Below are 19,862 nucleotides of genomic sequence, written 5' to 3'. Positions count from 1 at the left end.
TCGTGCACTAATTTAAAAATTAAAACTACTAATAATTTATAAATATATATAAATAAGAAGAATATTTGATACACTGTCTCACGCGTCTGTGCATAGTTTCATATACCATTAATTAATAATAAGATAAGGCATTGTTATTTGTGTAAAAAATATTTTAAGGTTTAAAAATAAATATTATTTATAATTGTTAAACATTAATAAATAAATAAAATCTGAAACTTCGAAATCTGAACCTAAAATTTAAAAGGAAAAATAAAATAAGGATGTTTAATAAAATTAATAGCTTCAATATTTTTTATGATATTTATTTGTGAGAGTTGAAAATGGGTGAAGTATGGAATGAAATGACATAAATTCAAACAATAAATCCATAATTCCAGACACATTGATCATCTAATGAATGAGAAATAAAAGCAAACCGGGAGTATATATTATATAATTGATAGAAATACACATAAATTGGTTTCCATATAAGTATTTTATAGAACAAAATGATTTACTGCCCCATTTAAGGGTTTCACTATCACAAAAGAACTGGAATTATGGTGAATCGACAAGAATTAAGGATTTCATTCTCAACAACAACACATCCATTTCATTTCCTTATAACTGCTTCATTTCAAGCCCTAGCTTTCTCATTCGATATTAAACTCCAAATATGAAGAATTTTCTCATTGCTTCTCTTGTTTTCTTCCACCTTACGCTTGTGTCAGTGAGGTCCGATGTTATCCAAGAAACTTGCGATAAAGCTGCAAGGGGTGATCCTGCTACTATAAGGTTGGACTTTTGTTTGTCAGCTTTTGAAGGGAATCCCAAAGCCAAATCAGCCACCAGTGTTGCGGATTTAGTTGAAATCTCCATTGAGACATCCATAGCTAATGCCACCAGCATGGGCTCCTTAATAACTAGCCTTTTGGATAAAAAAAGCATTGGAATATTTGCTAGGAATTGCTTGGAAGATTGCTCTGAGCTTTACGCTCTTGCAGGGTCTAATTTACGAAGAGGTGGGAAGGCATTTGAGGGTAAGGATTTCGGAACTGCTAATATAGAAATAACTGCTGCCATGGATGCACCAGTCACTTGTGAAGACGGGTTCAAGGAGAAAGGGTTGGTGTCGCCGTTGACAAAGGAAAACAAGAATTTTTTTCAGCTAACTGCTATCCCTCTTGTATTCATGAAAATGGTCCAGAAATGATGATAACACTTGTATGTTTATGTATTTATTGTCGCTTCAATAATATTATATGTTTTTTCCTCGTCAAAGTCTGCAGTTTCTTGAAGATAATAAGTGGTGGCTCACAATATAACTTTATTAACAAGTCATTTTGCATAAAATAATGAATGCATTATAAATCACTGTAATTATAAAATCTAAATACTGAAGAGAAATTTAGTAGAAAGATACAAAGAAAATGCAGTAAAAAGAGGTTTTTTTTAACCGCTTAGGTAATTTAGATAATAGAATATAGTTTAAGTATACTTTAAGTAATGAAATATAGTTTAGGTACCACTTTGACAAAAGAAATTTAAGTACCATTTTATGATTGAAGCGTATATTCAAGTAATTACTTGGGTAAATTAGACTCTTAAATCCATAAAAGGAAGTATTATAGAGGGACTTAAAACATATCAAAATAATGAGGGACGAATTTTGTCCCCAAATACTGTGCCAATTTTTTTTATAAAAAAAGGTAGATCTTTAATGATATTTTCATCTCTAAATTAACATTCTTTATAGATGTATTTCATCCTCGAAATATTAATTTATTATAAAGTTAAATCTAATAATACAATATCTTTAAAAAGTTAAAAATAAAAATAATAAACATACAATAAAATCTACATATTAAATTATATTGAAATTTAAAATATTACTATAACTATCAATAAAAGAAGAATATATAATGTCTTTAATTTGTAACGAAAATCCTCAATTTATAATAAAATAAACTTTCAAAGATATACACTCGACCAAGTAGAGTTTGTTGAAGATGTTTAATAAATCACTCTCCAACAATGTCAAATTTAATCACATACAATTCAAAATCAACATGTCTGAAGTTACATGCACCAAGATTATATAATCAAGTAGGCCAGGGAAAATCAAAATCATATTGCAACCAAAACATTGAATTATGGTAACCAAAGTTTTAGAATTCAAACTAAGGCAACCAAAACATTGAATTATGGTAAGTTTATATATCGTATGGACCCAACTTTAAATATAGATAAATTGGTTGCTAAACTTGCCAAGAATCATAATAGGTAGCTACAACATAACAACATTATAGAAGGATAATGCATTTCAATGCAATCAAACTCATATTTCTTCTCTTATTTTCTTCTACCTTTTGCTTGTGTTGGTGAGCTCCAATCTTATTCAAGAATCTTACGACAAAGCTACAAAGCTTGATCCCTAAACTATAAAGGTGTACTTTTGTGTTTCAACTTTTGAAGGGAATCCCAAAGCAAAATCAGCCACCATGGTTGTAGATTTGGTTGAAGTCTCCATTGAGGCTGCCATAGCTAATGCGACAAGCATCGGTTCCATAATATCCAAACTTTTGGAAAACAAAAGCCTTGAATCTTTTGAAAGCAATTGCTTGAAAAATTGCTCTTGGCTTTACTCTCTTGCAAGGCCTTGTTGACGAGGTCTTGGGGAGGCTTTTGAGGCTAAAAATATGCAACTATTGGTGTAGACATAATTGCTGCCATGGATGCACCAGTGAATTGTGAAGACCAATTCAAGAATGTGAAGTATGCCTCGCATTTCAATCAAATTAAGACACAATCAGAGAGTGATGACGCAACAAAGAGGAGCTCCCCGTCTCGATGAGCTGTCAACATCACGACGAGAAAAAGACCGTCGTCCCGACGACATGGCGACATGTTATGCAATTTTTTTAATTTTTTTCAAGTCAATTTCTGATTATTTGTCCCAGTCGAACTCTGATTAGTGTAGGTTATTTTAATATTATTTGACCTACGAAATTTACCTATAAATAGGCCTTTTACAACCCTAGAAAAATAACTCATTATACATTTACGTATTAGATTTTATAAGCTTTCAGAGAATTTTGTGTTTACGTTTTGAGGGTTCTTATTTCGAGTTTCGGGATTTAGTTTTATCTTCATCTTTTGTACTATTCGTTTTTGCCGTTATAGTGAAATTATCTTTGCCCGTAGTTTTTTTATCCTATTTGGAGGGGTTTTCCACGTAAAATATTTGTGTTTTATCTTTTCAATTTCTTTTTTATTTACTTTTTTTTGTTGCTTAATTAGGTTTATCCGCAACAAACTAGTATTAGAGCTAGTTCAATTTTTGCATACAACCCGTTCAGAGATGGCAACAACAAGGTTCGACATTGAGAAGTTCAATGGCATCACAAATTTCAATCTGTGACAAGTTCAGGTGACGATAATACTGGTCCAAAATGGTCTAAAAAAGGTCGTTATAGGAAAGAAGACCGCGGATATGAAATAGTCAGAATGGGAAGAGCTTGATGAGAAGTCATTGTCTACAATTCAGTTGTGCCTCTTGAATAATGTATTGTAGGAGGTGTTGATGAAGAAAACGACATACACCCTATGAAAAAGGTTAGAAACCCTTTACACAACAAACTCTTTGGCTAACTGATTGGTGTTGAAACAAAAGTTGTACACGTTCCGCATGAACGGAAGTGAGAACCTTAGAGGTCACATCAGTCAATTTATTACTCTTTTGAATGATTTAAAGAATGTTGATGATGCAAGTCTCAAGGTCCAAATTCAGACCCATGGATGTGATAGGCTCAAACTACCTCAAGGCCTAACAACAACTTTTTGGATGGGATCCAGACATTTCTGGGTTGAGATGTCTTCATGGCGTTTGAAGATCTATCTCTTAGATTTGAAACACACTTTGAATCACTAAATTTTGAGTTTGAGAGCTCAAGTTATGATCGTTTTAATAAAGACTGTGTGAGCAGAATTTTTGGACATGATTATGACAGAAATTACGAGTTTCGGGCTTTTAATTCGAGTTTAAATCATATTGGGTTCGGGTTTTAGGCTTAATTTTTATTATATATGAACCCAATATTGTATTTATCGTCTCTTATTATTTTATTATTCTAAATTTTTAATAATTATTAAGTAGTTTAAGTTATTTAGGAGTTTTATGTCAACAATAAAGTTTAGTTTAAAACTACTTTTTATTTAGATTAATTAAAATTCTAGTATACTTAAGAGTTTTATTTAGATTTATTTAGCTGGCCTATATATAGGCGTTTGCATTGTACATAAATCATACAATTCATTATTATTCAACTTCTCTTTTGAGTTAATAAGTTCTCTTTGAGTTTTCCTTTCAAGAATTTTTCTTTAGTTTCTTTTAGAAGAGTTTTAACAATCTTTTCAGATTGTGGGGGTCATCTTCAAACTTTTTCTTGCCAAGTTTTCTTTCTTAGAGGGTATATTAGAGCCGCTTGAAAGGGGTTGTGGATTCTTCGTGTTTCTAAGGCTTCTTAGGACTTCTACATACCACATTCTATCTTTCCATCTATTTTTTTATTTTCTTCTTTATTGTTCTAATCGTAGATTTATTATTCTATTTTAATTATCTTAATTATTTATTTTAATTATTTTATCTGACTTGGATTTTATTGCATTTCAGTTTGTGTCAAAATCCAAGTTTCTTTTCGAACGTCTAGAGCCCTAGGTCAAATCTGCGACTTTGACAAACTTTATAATCCGCTTCCGTATTCATCCATATCATTTCGTATCAGTTGAGGTTCAAATTGATGATGAAGATTGTACTATACTATTATTGTGTTAATTACCCCTTTATACAAGTCTTTCAGTGAGACCCTGATTTATGGCAAAGATAATCTATCGTTCGAGGATGTGAAGGGTCATCTGTTGAGAAAAGACAAACTTGACAATGAGTTCGGTTCAAATAGTAAGTCAGATAGTTAAGCCTCGATTTTGGTAGCATCAAGGAAGTGATATAAGAGATGTCATTATTGTAAGAAGTTAGGTCACGTTAAGGCTGATTGTTACAAACTGCGAAATAAAAGGCCTACTGAGAGCAACGAGGAAGATGTAGCTGGTGCTAATTTGGCTGATGACGAGAGCGATAATTTCTTATTGGTATCATCAATCGAAAGCTCCAAGCTTACGTTTGAGTGGATCCTAGGTTCGGGGTGTTCTTTCCACATGTATGTCAATAGAGATTGGTTCTCCACATACAATTAATTGAAGGTGGAGTTATGCGTATGAGGAATGATTCACCCAATAAAGTAATTGGTATTAGTACTATTCAGATCAAGATGCACAACGAGATAATTAGGAAACTGCCAGATGTCAAGCATGAGACTGACTTAAAGAAAAATCTAATCTCATTGGGAAATTTAGACTCAAAGGGTTGTACAATTAACATCGAGTCAAGCACCATTAAGGTATCTCGTAGGGCTCTCGTTTTGATTAAAGGTAAAAAAAGATTGACAGTCTTTATGTTCTAGAAGTATCAACGGTAACTGGTAAAAAAAGACGTCCCTCGTTCGTTAAGGATTCGAAGTCGACTCGTTTGAAGCGAAGGCAACTTGGTCATAGGAGGGAAAAATGTATGCCCATTTCGTAAAAGAGAAGTTCTCTTTTGGGTGCAAGTTTTGAAAAGATAGGGCATTGTGTTTGTGAAAATTAGACCCGGGTCAGTTTTCATTTGGTAGTGCACAAGTCAAAAGCCAGAAGTCTTCCAGTTTCAAAGCATAGTTTCGACTCAGTTAATATCCTGCATAATTCGAGATAGGCCCGTGGCGGGCTTTGACAAAGAAGGCATTGTGAAAATAGGAGTCAAAGTGGAGATTTGTGGAGTATACCTCGCATTTTGGTCAAATTAAGACACAATCAAAGAGTGGCGTTGCAATGAAGAGGAGCTCATCGTCCCGATGTCACGATGAGAAGAAGACCGTCGTCTCGATGACATGAATTCCACTTCACGACGTGGTGACGTGTTATGCAATTTTCTCAGTTTTATTCTTAGAGTCAAATTCTGATTATTTGTCCTAGTCGAGCTCTGATTAGTGTAGGTTATTTTAATATTATTTGACCTACGAAATTAGCCTATAAATAAGCCTTTTACAACCCTAGAAAAATAACTCATTACATATTTAGGTATTAGCTTTTATAAGTTTTCCGAGAATTTTGTGTTTACGTTTTGAGGGTTCTTATTTTAGGTTTTGGGATTTAGTTTTATCTCCATCTTTTTTACTCTTTGTTTTTGCCATTATAGTGAAATTATTTTTGCCTGTGGTTTTTTATCCTCTTCAGAGGGGTTTTTCCATGTAAAATATTTTTGTTCGATCTTTTCAATTTCTTTGTTATTTTACTTGTTCATTGTTTAATCGGGTTTATCCCCAGCAAAGAAGAAGAAAGGGTTTGTGTCGCCGTTGGCAAAGGAAAATGACAATTTCTTTCAGTTGAATGACATCTCTCGTGTATTCATGAACATGGTCCAAAAAGGATGATAATCCTTGTATGTATATGTACTTAATGTCACTCCAATAATTAAACACAATGTGCAAAAATCTTTTTTTTTTTGTTTTTCTTAGTGATATTGCTTGTATTTTCTTTTAGATACTTTTTTTAATGAAAACTAAAATTTGTACCTGCATTCGCTAGGTATTTAACAAATTTTAAATTAAATAAATATTTTATTATGGGTCCAAGTTTTTGTACCTCGACCTTTTTTTAACAATATGGCTTTGTCCACGACCTTAAGAAAATGTTACATTCACTTTAAGGAATGGTGATTAATCGCCTAAATAGCATTGGTGGTTTATAATAAAAGTTCATTGTTTTCTTCAGCCACATGTACATAATACATTAGCTCAAACTATTGTAAATATATGCTCTCAATATTACTACTATTGTAGGAGCACATTCAAGGCATACAAAATATTGGAATATGTTTTCTCTAATGCTTTGATGTCTCAAGCTTTTAATATAACAATATTTAAGATAATCTTTTTATTAACTAAATTATTTAATTTTCAATCATTTTCAAAGTATTTCAAAAACTTGTATAGTACTCAAAAACATATCTCAAATTTGTTTGAACTTATCCAAATGTTTTTAAGTCAATATTAAAGTGTTTTGAAGTGTTTAAAATATTTTGAAGGCATTTTGGTAGCTTAGTATCGATAGTAAGGGTCAAGGAATTGATACATTGCAAGTCAATAGCCAAATAATGCAACTAGAAAGAGATGTATCAACACATCCCTGAGAAGTAATGATTCATTCCTTAGATGTAAAGATACATGGCTATATGTATTGGTGCATTGGTGTCTAAATGGTCACTAACGACTACTTTTATGAGATGTGCCGATACATCCCTTAGACATATCGATACATGAGTTGCAAATACACTTTTTTTAGCCTAAAATTAATACTTTCAATGACTCCAAACATCCTCAAACTCAATCCTTGATATCAATAAAATTCAAAGACACATCAAGACTCGAGATGAGCATCTAAGAATAAAAATCAAGTGAAAAGCTTCCAATTTTGTTGTTATTCATTTTTTTTTCTTGTACATAACTCTTACGTGCTTATTGTTAGATCTTTTATCATTGTCATTTTTAATCTTTGGGAGAGCTATCACTTGTAAACACACACCTTTGAGAGGTCTTACTTGTTTACACATTTCTCTTTGTATTAAAGAGCTAACTTAAGGTTTTTAAGATATAAACCTTAAGAGGGTTGTAAAAGGTTTCTAGTTGTGGGTTTTAGTTTAATCACAAAAATTAAGGAGAATGTTCTATCTTAGCCATTATAAAAAGATAAATATAGTAAAGAGATTATATCTTAGCCTTGAAAGTGATTTGGAAAAATCCTTGTGGTGGAAAGTTAAAGTGGTGGAAGAAAACAATTAAGGTCGAACCAGAAGTGTCCAAGTCATTCTCTCATTCTCTTTTATTTTGGAATGGTTTATAAAGAATTTTTAAAATATCAACTATAGAATTCCAATTGCATTTTTGAAAATTTACAATCGGTATCTATTCATATCAAGCTTTTGAAAGAATTACCATTTTTCCTTTGAATAACAATGATGTTTTCAGTTTTCAATTTTTCATGTAAGTAATGTCAAAAGACAAATATGATTTCTTCTCTTTTTTTTCTTTTTAAATGATATTTCTAAAAATTCATAATACTAAAATGAATATCATCATTATGCACAAATGACAAAACAATTTCTTTCAAAATATGAAAGATTTTATGAGATTCGACATTGTAAAGGCATTTATAAGTGGACAACTATTTAGATATTAAAAATGTAACACTAAAGAAATTTTAAAAATATAAATATAATTTGATGTAGGGTCTCAAGTCTCAACTCCCCTAAAAATAAAAAATTTTAATTTAGTCTTTTTAAAAATAATAAAATTACAAATTAATTCATGGTAAAATTACACATTAACTCCAAAAGAATATGAAAAATCATGTTTAATCCTTTCTAAAATGCTGGAAAATACATAATAAAATACAGTTCAATCTCTCAAAAATGATTCTCCTTAAAAAGAATTGGACTTCATCCCTCGAATCATGCATATTTTAAACTTAAGAAACTTAAATGATTCTACCACACCATTAGAAGCTTGGTATTTTAAATAAAAGAAAAAGTAGAGAACGATCTAAACAAAAATATTCTCAATAAATTTAAGTTTTTAGGAATTAATTACCTCTTCTCCATAGGTAAAACATGCCTTTATATAGGACTCCAAGTGATAAAATACAACTATCATAGCATATGTATTAATATTTTTTATAGAAAAGAAGTGATTCATATCATGTATCATAAAGAATTAACAAGTGGTTGGATGCAATAATAAGATACATTGTATTCTAAAAAAACGTGAATCTAAATATTAAAGACAACATTATTACTTTATTTTTATTTTATTTGACTCAGAAGGGGGGTGAGAGGTCTTTAGATTGGATTGGGTCCCCAAGTTTGGCGAATCGTCCGGCTGAGAACTGATAGGCTGATGATAGCCAGACAAAAAGCCTCACCTTTTAAAATTCGAAGTCCGAAACTTTCTCTCTCTCTCTCTCTTCCCAAATCCCATGGGCAATTTCTCGATCTCATCCCATCCCCTTATTCCAACGACCAAGGTCGAACCCTAACTCGGGCGTTTCGACTCGGTTTTTCTCAAGCTAACGCAGCTCCCACCCGAGATTTTTATCCTCTGGCAATGCCACTCTGGTTCTCCGCCATATCCCTCTCGATAGAGGACTCCTTTCGTTTGCCTAAAACCTTCCCCTCTTTTCAGATTTATTTACTAAGTTCAAGAAATGACCAACGATTCCCACCCCCCTAATTCCAGGAGTCTCCTTTGCAATGCCGGTGCTGGCGCTGCCGCCGGTATCTCAATTATTTCCTGCCTCCTCCCCTCCCCAACCTGTAAGCTGTTATCTCAATAGCTGAATTTTGATTTCTTTTTTTTTTCACGCATAGGTGTTATTGCTGCAACATTCGTGTGTCCTTTAGATGTTATAAAGACGAGATTACAAGTTCATGGGTTGCCAAAGCTTGGTAACGCAACCATTAGACGTATGTAATACTGGTTTACTTTCATTTCATTTGATTTAAACAAATATTAATAAAGAAATGTTCTTTTTTTCTTTTCTTACGCTTCGTTTTAATTATTTGATCAGGTAGTCTTATAGTTGGTAGCTTGGAACAAATATTTCAGAAGGAAGGCTTGCGTGGCATGTACCGTGGACTTGCTCCTACTGTACTCGCTTTACTTCCGAATTGGGCTGTAAGTTGTGTATTCCCTGTTTCTAGTTTAGGATGTTTCAATCCTGTTTAAGTCAATGGTCTAAAGAATGAAGTGGAATACTTGTTGGTTCTATGTTGATCCTAAAATTTATATCTTGGTACCTTTCTCTTGAGTGTGAAAAGTAGATTCGGATTTTGGGGCCTTGTTGCGTGATCAGCTGATTATTTAATTAAAGAAACCATCCTTTTGCATATTTGCGTTATTAAAAGATGAGTGTTTATTTGTTCTGATTCTTTTTATGTGCCGCCGGTCCCAAACTTGATCTGAAGATAAAGGTTTTAAACTTCCATGCTGTCTCCTGTCCTAAAATTTTCACTTTCAATAGTCTCATTTACAACTTGGGTAAAGTCACATTTTGCATATAGACAAAGAAACAAACTTCCCCTTTCCCACAATGTGGCTACATTTATGCAGTTATGCTCTAGGCCGGGTTAGACTAAGAAAAGAAAGGATTTTTTTTATAGTTTCCACACCTGTTTTCTTTGCTTTCCACCTCCCATTTTTATAGCATGTATGCCAGGTTTAATTTATTGCTTAAAATTTTACAAAATACATGGAAATAGCCTTGTTGAAAGAATGCAAAGTTGGGGCAGAAGTTTTCACATCCGACACATTTAAAATTTTGATGCTTTTTATTACCTTTATGCTATGTTTGGTAGGAGTACTATATTTTAAGCATGTTTTAGTATATGAGTGAGCAGTAAGCTAATTTAATTGGTAATATTTAGCAATTCCTGTGACTTATTTTTAGCAAAGAGAAGGAAAAATTTTCACTTATTTTGAAGAGGTCTTAATTTTTACAAGAGTTTTTACTCATCTTTCGAATTTCAAATTTAAATTTGTATTAACTATTCTTTATTTTATATCTAACTATTGTAGTACATATGTAATAAATAAACATTTTCCTCATGTTATTACACTAGTAGCCAAATGACGCATTAGTAACTTCCGATTTTAAGGTGCCTGTTTGAATACTTTTTAAGTAAATTATTTAAACAAGCAGTGTATTATAGCAGTTGTTTTGTTTTATTCGGTAATCGTTCTAAATTCAAGCGGGAGAAGCAAAATTTTATTTGCTATTGAAGAGTTAGGTGTCCAATCACAAGGTTGAGTTAAAACTGTAAAAACATGGTTTCTTTCTCCATGCGAAATACTGAATCACTAGTCAACAAGATAATTATTGCAGATGTTAATACACTGTTCTGGAGAAGGTTAGATTCTTTGAGGATTTTGTGGTTGAAGTAATTCAAATAGCAACCCTAGCTAACTTATCAGATTTCTGTGGATGCTTTTATTATTATGTAATAAAGTATTCCCTTAATGCAGATGTGTAACACAACCTTGGTTATTGAGTTTAGGTCTTTTTTTCTTCTCTTTCTCTTGTTAACCCTTTTTGGTGTTTGCTTGAATTGATGTTGCAGGTATATTTTACAATGTATGAGCAGCTCAAAGACTGTCTATGTTCTAATGGTCAGTGCTTCTAGCCAATAAGATTCATAATTTCAGTCTTAATTAAACCATCTGTCTTCCTTTTAGATTTTCGTTTTTATACTTGTCATCTTGCATATTTTCTTTTTAATTTCTGACATATTTCTTCTTTGGGTGCATGTGAAGATGGGAAGCACCAACTCTCTGTAGGTGCTAACATGCTAGCTGCATCTGGTGCTGGAGCTGCAACAACCTGTTTCACAAATCCTCTTTGGGTTGTGAAGACAAGACTTCAAGTGAGTATCTTAAGTTTATACTTTATATTTTACTTTGTAATGACATATGATGAAAGAAATAAAATTTTCTAGATAGCATAGCATGCTCTATGCTGCAATAGTGGCTTATATTAAATTTCTAAGTTATATTGCCTGTTATTCCTTGGCAGCTATAGTTTGTTACAGGATATAGAAACTATCATCTGTATTTTCTCTTTCGTTGCTTGTGATAAGTACCTCTGTTCGCACTGCTCACCAACCCTAAAAAGTTTAAAGAACTGGAAAGTCCATACCAGACTCAAGTAATAACCCTTTTGAAGGAGCAGAAATATAATGCAAAAGAAGAGAGAGAAAAGGTCAGAGGACACAGATGGTTTATTCACACACAAGAAAGCAACTGCCTGCATCAAGTGGATGGATGACTGATTAGTATTATTTAGGCTGTGTGATTTGCCTTTATGGGTAACAGATTGTTTTGTGGTGATATATTTTGTATCTATAATCTAGGTGTACCATGCGTGTGGTTTGATTTTTTCTATAACTGTATTATGCTGCTATTTAAAGATAATAGATTTAGAGCTGTTATTCATTAATATGTCACCTTTGTTTTGTAGACTCAAGGAATGAGAGCTGGAGTGGTTCCCTATAGGGGTACATTTTCTGCTTTGAGGAGAATAGCTCATGAGGAGGGTATTCGGGGTCTATACAGGTATTGAAGCACCATTCAAAAGCAATTGATAAATTCTTCTGTTTTCCAAGCGAAGGTTTTTTTACTGGAACTTGATGTCAGATTTCTGCATGATGAACAGTGGTCTTGTCCCCGCATTAGCTGGTATTAGTCATGTTGCCATTCAGTTTCCAACATACGAGAAGATCAAATGCTATTTAGCTAACCAAGGTTAATAATCTACATCTTTTAACTATTAAAAATCTACATTTTTTAAGTATTATTACTTATTGAATATATTTTAACTTAATGGGGCCTTACCAGATAACACTCCAATGGATAAACTTGGTGCACGTGATGTTGCTGTTGCGTCATCAGTTTCCAAAATATTTGCATCCACATTGACTTACCCACATGAGGTATGATGGATGATTGTTCACAGCTCATTTCTGCTGAGTAAGGCTGCATTGCACTTTCCATGTAAAAGATTGCTGTGACCATGTTTTGATTGCTGTGACCATGTTTTCTTGTGTGCCCAAAGGCATTGCCTAGTTTGAGAGCTAAATTTAAATATGTTTTCTAGTGTCTGTTTAGTCATGGATTCTTGCATGATATAGGTGGTACGTTCAAGGCTTCAGGAACAGGGACATCACTCTGAGAAACGCTATTCTGGTGTGGTTGATTGCATCAGAAAAGTATTTCAGCAAGAAGGCTTTGCTGGATTCTACCGTGGGTGTGCAACAAATCTTCTCAGGACCACACCTGCAGCTGTTATCACATTCACCAGCTTTGAGATGGTTCATCGATTTCTTGTCAATCTTTTCCCTTCGGATCCACAGCCTCACACTTTATAAAGGTGCATCATGCTTAACCAAGGATATAGGCACTTGTCTCCTGGCATATGACCCGGCAGCAATGCATCCTCTTGGTAGTGATACATTGTCACAGTTTGTATTCTTCTGGTAGCCTTTTAGCGAATATTCATTCCGTCTTCATTTCCTCGTCCTCTGAGATCAAAGCTTCCGAGGAAGGCGTGGACGTGTTATACTGACAGTGATAATGATGAAAATCATACTTTGAGTTTAATACATTCATAAAAAAAAACATAGGTAGATAAATACAATTACTTGACAAGTGACTTGGGTTGGCTTGATTTGATGTAACTTCTTTTATTTATTTATTTTATCACTAGTATTTCGCCATAATGATGTTGCCTAAGGTTAGCTAATTCGAAGAAATTGGAATTTTCTTGCTTGGCACTTTAGGGAAGGATCTTGCAAAGTGGGTGCCACTGTTCATCTTCACATGGTTGCTTTGCCTATGCCCCGTTGTTCCTCAGATTCTAGCTCTGTTCCACCACATGGTCCAAATTTGGGCTTAGCTTGTTGCATGATCTGATTATTTGGGTTCACTTTTAGTCATTGGTTAATTATTAGTTCGGGCCCCATCTCCCAACATAAACTGTAATCAGTTTTGTCTGAATGGATCTTTGGGCTTTTGTTCTGAAGTCTAAGCTAAGCTAAGCTAAGCTAAGCTACCCAAAGTCCCAAACTTCTTTCACAAAGCACTACAGCATTCAAAACACATATGTTTGATTTCACAGCAAGTATAAGGAATTTTGGATGGGGATCCCAATTTGCAAGGATAAGAATAGTTGGGATAGGGATTTTGAGATGTAACATTTCACCCAATCACAAAGGAAATGAGACCATTCAACTCCAAGAGTAACGATAGTGCTTGGCTTTAAATACCTAGTAGTACTATAAATTGTTTTTGGTTTTAGCAAAGCCAAGATTCTAGTCTAAGCTCGTTGACTCCCATTCAATATAAATTTCCTCTGATTGCAAAAGTAGACCCACTAATATGAGAGAATGCATTAGTCATGATGCTTGGATCTTGTATATGTTAGCCACTCCAACTTCTAACTTTAGCCTACATATATCTAAATCAAACAAACTTGATAAATAAAAATGTCTAATCACTCATAAAGTAGTAGGATCTATCTTGTTAGTTGATGTTTGATTAGATACTCACCCATTTTCAGCAAATGTGTATTCAGATTAGAATGTGGATCTATGCTCTTAAAATGCACTCCACCCTAAAACTCTAGGACCATGATGTGGTTGATTAATATACAAATCACCCTCTTACATCTCCATCTCAATGCCAGTTATAAGTGTAGTAATAAAGCTGAAAGTGGGCATAATTTGACAACTCATTAACCTTATTAAAAGGGGATCCCTAGAGCTTCATCTTCTCATAGGAAGACTAAGACAACTTAGAGGCCCCTAATTAGTGCCTTTCTCAACATGCATGCATGCATTTTTTTCCTTATTTTTCGGGACAATTATGCTACGAAAAAGAACCAAAAATTCAAGACAGTTCATTTGTAGACGTTACATGTCATTAACAGTTCATAACATCACTTTAACACATGGGCTTGCAGTTCAAAAAATAAAAAAGACATTCCCAGAATCCCCCCCCCCAATCCCCTAATCTGAAAGCTGCTAGGACATTGAGCTCACTTTCCTCCACTTCAATGCTCTAGATATTTTATTTCTTTCTAATTATTTCCTTTCTCAGATTATTGGGGGCCTGTGTGGAGTAGGATTAGCACTTTAGAATCACGAAAAAATACAAGGAAAAAAAATAAAATAAAAACTGCTGATAATGTTGTCTCCTTTTTGACATTAGTGCTGCAAAATATCAGCAGAAAAATATGTAGCAGCAAGTACCACTATCCACAGTATGATGAAGGCCATGGGCATGGTTGTAAGGGAAGGGGAATATGAGGACAAAACAACTGCACTTTAACCTCTCATCATAGTCTTTTCCATCAAAAGTATTTGGGCCATTAATGAGATATAATAAGAAGAGTGCAATGCTTTCATGATTTTTTCAGACTGCTGTATGCCCTACCCAGTCACAATTTATATAAAAAAAGAAGACAACCTGTGAAGTTGATGATCTTTCTTCTATTTACTTTTGATTGATTATTGTTAAGCCAAACATGTTGTTTAATTAGATATCGTTTCACTACCTATGGGCAAGTTTTGTCCTTGTAACAAACTGCCTTTCCTTAAAATTAAAGTAATATATCTCTACAATGTTTTGTTTTAACAGTGCGGTTAGAATTGGGGTTGGCTTTGTTGCTTTCCAGTTGGGATTGGGATCTTAACATTTTTCCAATTAATAAAATTGGGCACCCAACAACAATAATTATCATCTTCATCATGGCCATGCCGCCTACTTTAACTTTTCCCACATAACATGGGGACTATTTATATTCCTCACCTCCCTTCATATTTATCCCAATAAAACTTTTGAAATTACTCCCACTTCACCAACACTTAATCTGCATATCTTCAAACTTATCAAATCATTTCATTAATTTAGTCTTCAGGTTTGGTATTAATGCCAACTTCGATCTAAGATATGTATAAATTAATAAATATTTTTAAATAAATTAGATCAAAACCGATATTTAACGTTAAAGTGATAAAAAAGACTTGATTGAAGAGAAATGAGGATAAGGTGAGGCATGTGGATGCATGCATTATATGATGTGGCTTCCCACCTTCACAACATGAAGCTGCACATCAGTGCACCAGAAAGGTGATGGCCACCCTACAATTCTAATCCTTCAATATAATCATGCCCTTAGTTGCCACCCATTGTAGGGTTCACTTAACATGTGAGCCAAAAGCATTCACTTCCCTCAAAAATAGCATAAATTCACCCTCTCATTTCTTAACTAATAATTTTTCATATTATTTCTAAATGTATAATTAGTAACCATTAATCATTTGTTTTGCATTATGACATTAAAGCTTCTCTTTGGGATTTGCAAAACATCACATTTTTAGCCAATTATGGGCCCTACACTTACTATGTTACAATAAACACCATGCCATTGCTATCATCTCATTTTTCAGATAACAATATCAGATTCATCTTCTAAAAGTTACAAAATAGTTAATAAATTATTGGAAAGATTTTATTTAAGTCATTAGACTGTAATTTTTTTTATAAATCCATGTACCAAGTTGCAAGCAATGGTTCAACAATTTGTACAATGAATCGGTACCCATCAATGAGTAGAAAAACATACTTCAGACCTAAGTCGACCTAATGGTCAATGCCAGAGATTGTAGAAGAAAACTATTTGGATTTTGATTCGCAGATTCATGACATCCAAAGTTGTTTCATGGAAAAAAATTGAACTATAAAAGAGATGGGGAAGAAGAGCTTTGGATTGATGTAGACAGTGCAAATAGAGAATGTCATATAACAACCGTTTTAACAGTCTAATAATTTAAATGAAAAACTTTCGAAATAAACTTCACTTTGAGTGTAATATACCTTTAAAATATTTGGTGGTAAACGTGTGTGAAGAACATATCTTTGAACATTTAATCCATTCTATTGTTTCTATTAATGAAAGATTTGCATAAAGTTCATCCGAATCAAGTCATTAAGCACCAACTAACCTTTCTCTTAATTTCTTTTTGGGGTCCATACTTTTTTCTTAATTAGATATAAGTGATTTGAAGGGAAGAAATTTGAGGAACCTTTTGTTGTTACTCATAGTGGAAGCTTATTTCATTTGTAGTGACTAAGAAACGGAGTTGATTGCTTAAGTTTTGTGCAATTCTTCAATTAATTTCCATTATTCACATTATTCCCACTCTTGCTTCATTATTTTTTGCCTGCCCTTTTTTCATGGAATCAATTAGCTTTTTTCCTTGTTCTTTTCTTCTTTTTTATAATTTGCTTAGCAATAAACTATTATGGTAATTTATTGGGCAATCAACAAAAAAAATGAAATTATTTATATTTGAAATAGTATTATGATTAAACAAGTTATAAGATAAATATAAATATTTTGGCTTTAAGTAGTATGATATATCGTAGGTTAAAAAACGCATTTGGTCTTTCGTATTTAGATTAAAAATTAAAATTAAGTCTTTTTTTACTTTTTCTAATTTATAAATCTCAGTACAATCATTAACATTATTAGTTATTTCCATCAAAATTTGTTAATTTAATATATTAATTAGACTGCTTTTATATGACATTACATATAATTGATAAAAATGTAAATATGTTAGGTCGACAAATTTTGACACGACAGTAATGATTGAACTAAAAATTTTAAATTAATTTTTTTTTATTTTTAACATTTAAAGTATAATGATTAAATCTCAAGTTATAGATAAATGCATAAAGTTATAATATATTTTAACTTACTTTATATATTACATAAATATCACATGAATATTAGCTTTTATTCATGTTTAAATGGGTTTTAAATATCACTACTATTTTATTCAATTTTACTTATTTTTGTTACAATTTTATCTGCACTTAACAACTACACGATCTAAAGAAAAAAAACTCTTACAATAATGTTCTTTTTAATTTCTTAAGATATCTATCGAAATAAGCCTTGTAATTAATTTACCGTATCCTAGTAGATACTAATTACGAACTCTATATTCAAAATAAAGATATTTACGTAATATCATTTTTTACCAGACACGAGCGTAGCTTATTATTTGAGGCAAAATACCAATAAAAGCCTTTTTTTAAAAATTACTAAAATGGGCCAGGTAAAAAATTAATTACCGGAATGGGCCTATTTCCCCGAAAACATGTCCACGTCAGCGCGTTGTCAGGTGACAAAGCAGGAAAACGCTTCCTCAAGGAAGCGCTTTGTCAACGTGGACAGAAAACGCGTCCTTGAGGGCGCGCTTTGTGTCCACGTGGACAAAGCGCTTCCTTGAGGAAGCGTTTTCCCCGTGTTTCCTGCGTTAGGGTTAGGGTTTAAGGTTTAGGGCTAGGGTTTTTGGGTTTTTGGGTTTAAGGTTTTAAAGAAAAATTAAATAAATAAGGGATTAAGGTTTAGAGTTTCTTAATTAAATTAATTATAAATTTTTCAAAATTAGATTAGGGTTTTGTGTTTATAGTTTTTAAGGAAAAAATTAATTAAATTAGGGTTTAGGGTTACTTGAGTAAATTAATTATAAATTTTTAAAAAATCAGATTAAGGTTTAGTGTTAAGAGTTTTTAAGGAAAAATCAAATAAATTAGGGTTTAGGATTACCTAAGTAAATTAATTATAAGTTTTAAAAAAATTTTGATTAGGGTTTAGTGTTTAAGGTTTTTAAGGAAAAACTTAAATAAATTAAGGTTTGAGATTTAGGGTTACTTAATTAAATTATTTATTAATTTAAAAAAGCTCCCATGTGGACGCTCTTTTGCTACAGTAGTTCCTGAAAAAATAATTTTGAGAAGATGTTTCTGAGCAAATAGTGGCAAAAACGCTTTAAGCAGGATGCATTGTTAGTAAAAGTACTGGAAGAAGCTCCCACGTGGACGCTCTTTTGCTACAGTAGTTCCTAAAAAATAATTTGGAGAAGATGTTTCTGAGCAAATAGTGTCAAAAACACTTTAAGCAGGATGCTTTGTCAGCAAAAGTACTGAAAGAAGCTCACACGTGGACGCTCTTTTGCTACAGTAGTTCCTATTTGGCCTGAGGCTATAAATAAGCCAAATTTTTTTCTCAGATTGCATAAGTTACAGCAAAAAAAATTAGAGAGGCTAAGAAGGATAGAAATTGAAGATGAGTGAACGTATTATTGCTGTTATTTACTATGATGTTGAGGTTCGTCACACCAAGAATGGTGTTGTTTTTTTATCGAAAAATACAGTGCGATTGGTTTTTAACCAGAACATAGATTTGATAGAATTTCGTAAAAGAATTAGGCGTAAAATATTCGGAACGACGCTAATGAAAGTTCTGTCTATTACGTATCTGTTTTGTTCTTCTGTTGATCCGGTGACATCTGACTCGTTATATGTACAAAACAGAAGAACAAAATACGGAACCGCCCATGTATGGTAGCGGTATGGAACACACAACCCTTGCACAACACTCAGTCAGTGGATGGGACATGCACCTTGGTGGGTCAATGTTTGATGCTGGAAATACGTATTGGAGAAGGACATCAACTTCTAGTGGTTGGCAATCTACACCCATGGTGAAGGCTGATTCCAAGACTTCAGTGTCGGTCTTAATTGCCAATATTTGTAGCCAAATGGGGTACACGCCCTCTTACCACAAGGCTTGGATAGCTAAGCAGAAGGCGTTGGAGAAGATGTATAGTGGGTGAGACGCTTCATATAATAAAATATGACAATAGTGTCAAGTGCTAGAGAGATACATCCCAGGTTGCATAACAGACCTTGAAACGGAACATACATACTACAATGGTCGATTGCTACGTGGATGCCAAGTGTTCAAACGCCTGTTTTGGACCTTTAAGTAATGCCGAGACGCATTTCTATATTGCAAACCATTGGTACAAATTGAAGGTACTTTTATGTTTGGCAGATATACCCATTGGCTACTGCTAGCAGTGGCAGAGGATGGCTGTGGGAGAATTCTTCCAATTGCGTTTGCAATAACACCGAGGGAGTTAGTTGATGACCGGGCTTTCTTTCTATCTAGGTTAAGGTGGCATGTGTACCCCCAACCTGATATCTACGTTATTTCAGATCGGGACACCAAAATACTAGCTGTAATTGAGTGACAGGAAAGCTTATGGTAGCGCACATACCATCGGTATTGCCTAAGGCACGTTGCTTCCAACTACTACAGGCAAT

At 33.2% G+C, this 19,862-nt stretch overlaps 2 protein-coding genes across 3 annotated transcripts; both read left to right on the top strand.

Moving 5' to 3' along the window:
- The first annotated feature begins 483 nt into the window (after positions 1-483).
- Positions 484-1,256, top strand: LOC107956669 (putative invertase inhibitor). Its single transcript, XM_016892250.2, has one exon. It carries the CDS (start codon positions 659-661, stop codon positions 1,193-1,195), a length of 537 nt encoding a protein of 178 aa, XP_016747739.1. The 5' UTR covers positions 484-658; the 3' UTR covers positions 1,196-1,256.
- A 7,748-nt stretch (positions 1,257-9,004) lies between these two features.
- On the top strand, positions 9,005-13,396 carry LOC107954258 (nicotinamide adenine dinucleotide transporter 1, chloroplastic). 2 transcript variants are annotated; one of them, XM_016889763.2, is made up of 9 exons: positions 9,005-9,403; positions 9,497-9,592; positions 9,697-9,803; positions 11,246-11,294; positions 11,439-11,548; positions 12,142-12,236; positions 12,337-12,425; positions 12,519-12,613; positions 12,812-13,396. In XM_016889763.2, exons 1-9 carry the CDS (start codon positions 9,334-9,336, stop codon positions 13,046-13,048), a joined length of 948 nt encoding a protein of 315 aa, XP_016745252.1. In that variant the 5' UTR covers positions 9,005-9,333; the 3' UTR covers positions 13,049-13,396. The 2 variants fall into 2 exon arrangements, with proteins under 2 accessions (XP_016745252.1, XP_016745253.1); XM_016889764.2 differs by lacking the exon at positions 9,497-9,592 and having other exon boundaries at positions 9,005-9,442.
- Positions 13,397-19,862: the final 6,466 nt, after the last annotated feature.

The sequence above is a fragment of the Gossypium hirsutum genome, chromosome D07 (genome assembly GCF_007990345.1).
Source record: "Gossypium hirsutum isolate 1008001.06 chromosome D07, Gossypium_hirsutum_v2.1, whole genome shotgun sequence".
In the NCBI taxonomy this organism is placed as follows: Eukaryota; Viridiplantae; Streptophyta; class Magnoliopsida; order Malvales; family Malvaceae; genus Gossypium; species Gossypium hirsutum.
The sequence above is the reverse complement of the archived record's forward strand: the minus strand, read 5'-3'. Positions and strand labels throughout refer to the sequence as shown.

What these genes read in the sequence shown, in the direction of transcription:
- LOC107956669 (XM_016892250.2), top strand. Translation starts at nt 659, where the DNA reads ATGAAGAATTTTCTCATTGCTTCTCTTGTTTTCTTCCACCTTACGCTT.
- LOC107954258 (XM_016889763.2), top strand. Translation starts at nt 9,334, where the DNA reads ATGACCAACGATTCCCACCCCCCTAATTCCAGGAGTCTCCTTTGCAAT. An exon ending in GGTATTCGGGGTCTATACAG is followed by an intron (nt 12,237 to 12,336) that starts GTATTGAAGCAC and finishes CATGATGAACAG; the next exon opens with TGGTCTTGTCCCCGCATTAG. An exon ending in ATGCTATTTAGCTAACCAAG is followed by an intron (nt 12,426 to 12,518) that starts GTTAATAATCTA and finishes GGGCCTTACCAG; the next exon opens with ATAACACTCCAATGGATAAA.